We start from the raw sequence: 6,187 nt of genomic DNA on the forward strand, positions 1-6,187 counted from the left end.
TCATCAAAATTTATTAATTAATCGAGATATAATTTAATCGATAAATTAATAATTTATTAATTTATACATCAATTAATAAAAAAATAATTTATTAAGTTTTTTTTTTTAAACATTGAACTTAATACATGTATTTTACATCATTTTCTTTTACAATACAAGAACACTACATTAGAGATTTTTATTGCACTAAAAAAAGTTAGAAACGAAGTACAATGAGACATCAATTTTAAGAGAAAAGAAGTAAAATTGGAGTAATATTTTATAAAGGTCTCCTAATTGAGTCATGTAATGTGTAAGGAGATTATTAATTTATATATCAAGTGAGACCTATTTGTTTTTTTAAAATACATTATCTTATCAATTTAATGAATTATTAATTCACCACATTAGTCCTAAATTGAGATCAATCAAAAATATTATTTAATTGAGATTATTAATTTATTAAGTATTAATTTATAGAGGTTATTCTTTACTATGATTCCAACTTAGTGAAGATAATGAAAAGAAGAAATTAAGGATAAAGCAAGAAGCAGTCCATTCTTCTTAGATAAAAACAAAGGATAAACCTCTTTTATATATATATATATATATATATATATATATATATGCACACACATATGACTCTTAACACAAAACTTTGTTTTTGTTTCATGACTAATTTGACTATGACTATGGCCACCTGCAAACGACTCTTCTTAATTCTTTTGATTCAATGCATTTTATTGGCTGGATCTTGTGATAATCAACACTACATTTTTGATGTCATTAATTTTGGAGCCATTGGAGATGGAGCTAACGATGATACAGAGGTTTTTGAATATTAATGACAGCAACCATTTTTTCTAGGGTGTATATATATAAAAGCCAATGTTTTTATTATTATTTTTGACTATTTATTTACAGTTTAAGTGTATAATTTTAGGCCTTTGAGCATGCTTGGGATGCTGTTTGCGGATCTTCAGTCTCTTCACCAACCTTCCTTGTACCTGGAGGAAAGACCTTTGTGCTACAACCCTTGACTTTCAATGGCCAATGCAACTCAACTACCTTCACTTTCCAGGCAATTATATCTCTTCTCCCATATCAATTCTATCGTGTTTTGCACCTTTTGGTCAGAATGGCTGCAAGCATAGTGAGCCTGGATGCATATATATAGACTCGTTTTCATTTTTTTAAACCCATGAAATGGTCACTAGCACTAGAAGTGTTCTATATACGTAAGGTCAATCATTAAAAATGTAGATAATTTTTGGATTTACCAACCTCTTTTTCTGATTTCTTTGCCTTGTGCAGATTAATGGCACTATCATTGCCCCAAGCAATCCTTCTGAATGGAAATGCAATGATAAAAACTGTCACGAGTGGATTACGTTTGAACATTTTGATGGCCTCTCCATTCAAGGATCTGGTACCATCAATGGCCAGGGAACAAACTGGTGGACTCTTTCTTGCGAAGATAATGAAGAGGTAATTGGCATCACATTTTGTATACACATAGAAACCCAATTTAAAGGAGAAAAATAAATTGTCTTAATTTGTAAGTTGTAATCTATCTGCTGCTGACATGTTCCTTGCTCTGCTCGCAGGTCTGTGACAAAAAGGCAACGGTAGGTGGACCTCTCAAGTTGAAGTAGTTTTGGAGTTGTTAAAAGGTATGCATACCTACATAGAAAATTAAGTTAAGGTCCAGTAAGTCTAACTGCAATGTTGAATTTGTCCAGGGCTTTGTTATAGCACACTCCAACAACGTACAGATTAGTGAGTTAACCTTTGAGGACAGTCCCAAAGTGCACATCTCATTAGAAAGGTCTACGTTGATTAATGCCACCAGACTCACAATCCAAGCCCCAGGGGACAGCCCCAACACTGATGGCATTCACATCCAGCACTCCACTAATGTCTCCATAGACCAATGTCTCATCCAGACTGGTACATGATCCATCTCATCCTGCATGCCACTAATTTAACCTTGTGTTTTTTTATTTCATTCCATGCGGTTTTTGATCTTTCAGGCGATGATTGTGTATCAATCGGAGACGGTTCATCATACATCGATATTAGCAACATCAACTGCGGTCCAGGCCATGGGATCAGGTAAATAGCAACTTCCTAGACTATACTCTTTGTGCTGCATATATATATTATATATGATCTTCCTCTTCCTTGTTAAACTTTATTTATTGGGTTTTTCTTTATTCTATTCTTCACCCCCTTCCCCTGAAGCATTGGAAGTCTTGGAAGGAATGGAAACAATGAGAGCGTTGAATTTGTTCATGTAAGGGATGTTTCTTTCAACAGATCAACGAATGGGGTTAGAATAAAAACATGGCAGGTAATTGTGGCACTCATTGCCATGTATTATACTTATAGTAATTATATTCAGAATAAAGCATTGTGTTCGATGCGTTTAGGGAGGACATGGGCATGTAAGAAACATAACATTTGAACGTATAACATCTCATGGCGCAAGACGACCTATCATCATCGATCAATATTATTGTCCCCATGATCATTGCAGCAATGAAGTAAGTGAATGAATGGCTTCCTAGTCCCATTCATATATTTTTCTAGCCCCCATGAACATTCTTTCTAATCCTTGTTGTGTGGGTGTGTGTGCTATTGCAGACCTCGGCGGTGGAGATTGACAATGTTGCTTACAGTCAAATAGAAGGGACAACAGACAAAGAGACTGCAGTGCAGCTTGCATGCAGTGAATCAACTCCATGCACAAACATCTTCATGAAAGACATAAATTTGCGATATGAAGAAGATGAAGAGAAGACTTCATCATATTGTTTGAATGCTCAAGGGTTGAGAAATGGAAGAGTTAGTCCCAATGTAACTTGTTTACAACAAGATGATAATTTCTAAATACGATATATTGCTTCTTATGACTTTGTAATTTCATTTTTCAAGTTTTGGATTTTTGGTTTAGAAATATCTATGAACGGTTATATATATATATATATATATATATATATATATATATAGTTTCATTTATAACAAAATATGGAAAATGTCTCATTTAGTCTTTATAATTAAAAAAAAAAATTTGGTGATACATGTAACTAACACATGGCATAATTTCATTAGTAAAAAATTTAGAAAATTTAAAAGAATTATTTATTTTTCTTTCTTTTCTTCTCTCGCCTCTCATGTGTCAAAATTGTAAGACAAACGAGAAGCTATATATATGACAAGCATGTTTATACACATTTATGATATAGAAAACATAAGAGTATTGAATATTTAAAAAAAAGAATTCATTTAAGGATATCTACACAATTTTTTAAATTATTTCATAAACACTATTATTGGATTAAATTTAATTCATAAATATTATAAATTAATAATGTTAGAATTTTGGGCCCATGAGTAGGTCCGATCAAGTAGTTGTAGGCCCAACCATCCTTCAGACTAGGCTTTTGGGCCTATCCATAAGTAGGCCTGAACAATACTGGGCAATTCTCAGACAAATTAGGCCTTGGGCTTTTACCAGAAGAGCCTGTGGCTTTCTATTATAGGGTTTTGCAGGAACCACCTCAGTTTCCCCCATACATTGTTGCAGTTCAGCGGTGCTATCGGCGGTGGTAAAGGTAAATTTCTCTTTGTTTTCTTCTGCTCTTTTTTTTTGCTTCGTAGAGTTAATTTATTGTCATGATAATTTGGTAGTATCAAATCATGCGTATTAATCGCTTTCGGATTTCATAAAGAGCAAAAAAATTCACGCGTATTTATCTAGTTTGTGCTGTTGGGATTTTGATACTCTTTTTTCATATTAAATTGGGATTGCTTTTATTTGGTTATTTTTTCTTTTTATATGATTGAGCTTTTCTTAGGTATGTGTAAAACTTTTGAATATATTGAACTTTAGAGATTGTCCTTACATTACTTTTTTATTTTATTTTATTAAAATTATTGGAAATCTGGGTTTCTCTTGTTTTAACTTGGAATTTTGTTGTTGTATTATTTCTTTGCAAGAAAAAAAAAAAGTGGCTTTTGCTGATTGTAAAGACCAAAGGGTTAACTTTCTTATTCTGCCATTTATGTCTGTTGCTTATAGCTGTTCATATATATACACTTGTTGTCTTTATTTTTTTGTGACCGGCAGCCATGGCTGCAAATATGTTTGTGGTTCCTCAAACAATAGGTAGTGTCTTGTTGAATAGTATGTTGAACTTAGGAGATTGTCCTTGAATTTGATTTTCATTTCAAACTCATTTTAATCTGGGTTTCTCCTGTTTTAACCTAGGATTTTGTTAATTTTAAGTTTTTACAATAAAAGCAGCGGCTTTTAAGTTAACCTTTCATGTGAACAACATAAAGGTTAACTTGCTTATCTCTAATAGTTTATTCTTAGCCTTCTTCCACCATTGATTTCTATTGCTTTGAACTGTTATATACTTATTAATATCGTCTTGTTGTTTTCTCTTCTTTATGCACCAGTAGCTATGGCTGCAAATATGTTTGTGGTTCCTCAGACAAGAGGTACTGTCTTGTGTTGCAAGTGTGGTATTCCAATGGCACCAAATCCTGCCAACATGTGTGTGACATGTTTGCGGTTGGAAGTTGACATCACAGAAGGTTTACGAAAGCATGTGATCATTATGTATTGTCCTGAGTGTGAAAGCTACTTGCAGCCCCCTCGTACTTGGATAAAAGCTCAATTGGAATCGAAGGAACTTTTGACATTTTGTGTTAAACGACTGGAGAGTGATTTGAAAAAGGTTAGGCTAGTAAATGCTGAATTTATTTGGACTGAACCTCATTCTAAGAGAATCAAGGTCAAGCTGAAAGTTCAGAAGGAGGTTCTTAATGGAGCAATTCTGGAGCAATCTTACGTTGTTGAGTATGTTCAACAAGATCACATGTGTGAATCTTGTACAAGATTTCAGGCCAATCCTGACCAGTGGGTGGCTGCAGTGCAGCTCAGACAGCGTGTTCCACACAGGAGAACTTTCTTTTATCTGGAGCAGCTTATTCTGAAGCATGATGCTGCTGTCCATGCCATTAAAATTAAGCAGATGGATCAAGGTATTGATTTTTTCTTTGGAAACAGGAGTCATGCTGTGAAATTTGTCGAATTTGTGGGTAAAGTTGCTCCAACAAAGAGTAGACATGACAAACAGCTTGTTTCTCATGATCCTAAGAATAATAACTACAATTATAAGTACACATTCTCTGTTGAAATATCCCCCATTTGCCGTGAGGATTTGATTTGTTTGCCTCCAAAAGTTGCTGCTAGTTTGGGGAATCTTGGTCCACTTGTGATCTGCACAAAAGTGACAAACAATATTACATTGCTGGATCCTTTTACTCTGAGGCAGTGTTTCTTGGACACTGACCAGTATTGGAGGCATTCCTTTAAGTCTCTACTTGGTAGCAGGCAGCTGGTGGAATATGATGTTTTTAACGTTGAAGTTGTTTCTCCTGAATATAATGTTGGGGGCTCCAAATATGTTTTAGCAGATATTGAGGTGGCTCGTATAACTGATTATGGAAAGTTGTTTTACATAAGAACACATCTAGGCCATATTTTAAAGCCTGGAGATCGTGCTCTTGGTTATGATCTTTATGGGGCTAACAGTAATGATATGGAACTAGACAAGTATAAAGGACTTGTTCTTCCGGAGGCGATTTTGATAAAGAAGAGCTATGAAGAGAAGCGCCAAAAGAAGCGTGGGAAGCCTCGTTCGTGGAAGCTGAAGTCCCTTGATATGGAAGTTGATGATACTAAAGGTAGAGCTTATGAAGAGAAAATGAACTCAGAGTACGAAGAGTTCTTGAGAGATCTGGAAGAGAACCCTGAATTAAGGTTCAACTTATCACTGTACCGCAACAAAGATTACCAGCCATCAGAAATGGCATCAGCGTCTGAAGGGGATGATATGCCTTCTGTTCCACTGGAAGAGTTGCTTGCTGATCTTGATTTGAGTGAACAGGAAGATGGTGAAGATAGCATGAGGGAATGATTTAAGTTGTCTTTTTCTTGTACTTTTTCTGAGTCTTGCCTTAATATGATGTTTGAGTTATTGCTTTGTGTTCTCAGTTTATCTTTTTTTTTTTTTTTTTTTGTGATAAAGTATATAAATAGTAGAATCAATTTTGTTACTACCCAGGATCAAACCGGGGACCTTTAAGCGTGTAAGCCTACATAAATATAAAAAAAAACTGCGTTATTTCTGTT

The 6,187-nt window shown here is 34.5% G+C and overlaps 2 protein-coding genes across 3 annotated transcripts; both read left to right on the forward strand.

Moving 5' to 3' along the window:
- Positions 1-671: 671 nt before the first annotated feature.
- LOC110426742 (Pectin lyase-like superfamily protein) lies at positions 672-3,594 on the forward strand. The gene is made up of 9 exons (XM_089785367.1): positions 672-809; positions 923-1,060; positions 1,294-1,467; positions 1,587-1,607; positions 1,722-1,929; positions 2,013-2,094; positions 2,224-2,332; positions 2,626-2,838; positions 3,535-3,594. The coding sequence occupies exons 1-9, from the start codon at positions 672-674 to the stop codon at positions 3,592-3,594; spliced, it is 1,143 nt and encodes a 380-aa protein (XP_089641493.1).
- NMD3 (nonsense-mediated mRNA decay NMD3 family protein) lies at positions 3,537-6,187 on the forward strand. Of its 2 annotated transcripts, none has more exons than XM_021441833.2 (2): positions 3,537-3,596; positions 4,447-6,187. In XM_021441833.2, the coding sequence occupies exon 2, from the start codon at positions 4,452-4,454 to the stop codon at positions 5,970-5,972; it is 1,521 nt and encodes a 506-aa protein (XP_021297508.1). In that variant the 5' UTR covers positions 3,537-3,596; positions 4,447-4,451; the 3' UTR covers positions 5,973-6,187. The 2 variants fall into 2 exon arrangements, with proteins under 2 accessions (XP_021297508.1, XP_021297509.1); XM_021441834.2 differs by having other exon boundaries at positions 3,557-3,596; positions 4,450-6,187.

This window comes from Theobroma umbraticum, unplaced genomic scaffold (genome assembly GCF_002168275.2).
Source record: "Theobroma umbraticum cultivar Fairchild unplaced genomic scaffold, ASM216827v3 scaffold_12.0, whole genome shotgun sequence".
Taxonomy (NCBI): Eukaryota; Viridiplantae; Streptophyta; class Magnoliopsida; order Malvales; family Malvaceae; genus Theobroma; species Theobroma umbraticum.

Coding starts and splice junctions, on each gene's coding strand:
- LOC110426742 (XM_089785367.1), top strand. CDS start 672: ATGGCCACCTGCAAACGACTCTTCTTAATTCTTTTGATTCAATGCATT. Junction 1,468..1,586: donor CTTGCGAAGATAATGAAGAG/GTAATTGGCATC, acceptor CTCTGCTCGCAG/GTCTGTGACAAAAAGGCAAC. Junction 2,095..2,223: donor GGTCCAGGCCATGGGATCAG/GTAAATAGCAAC, acceptor CTTCCCCTGAAG/CATTGGAAGTCTTGGAAGGA.
- NMD3 (XM_021441833.2), top strand. CDS start 4,452: ATGGCTGCAAATATGTTTGTGGTTCCTCAGACAAGAGGTACTGTCTTG.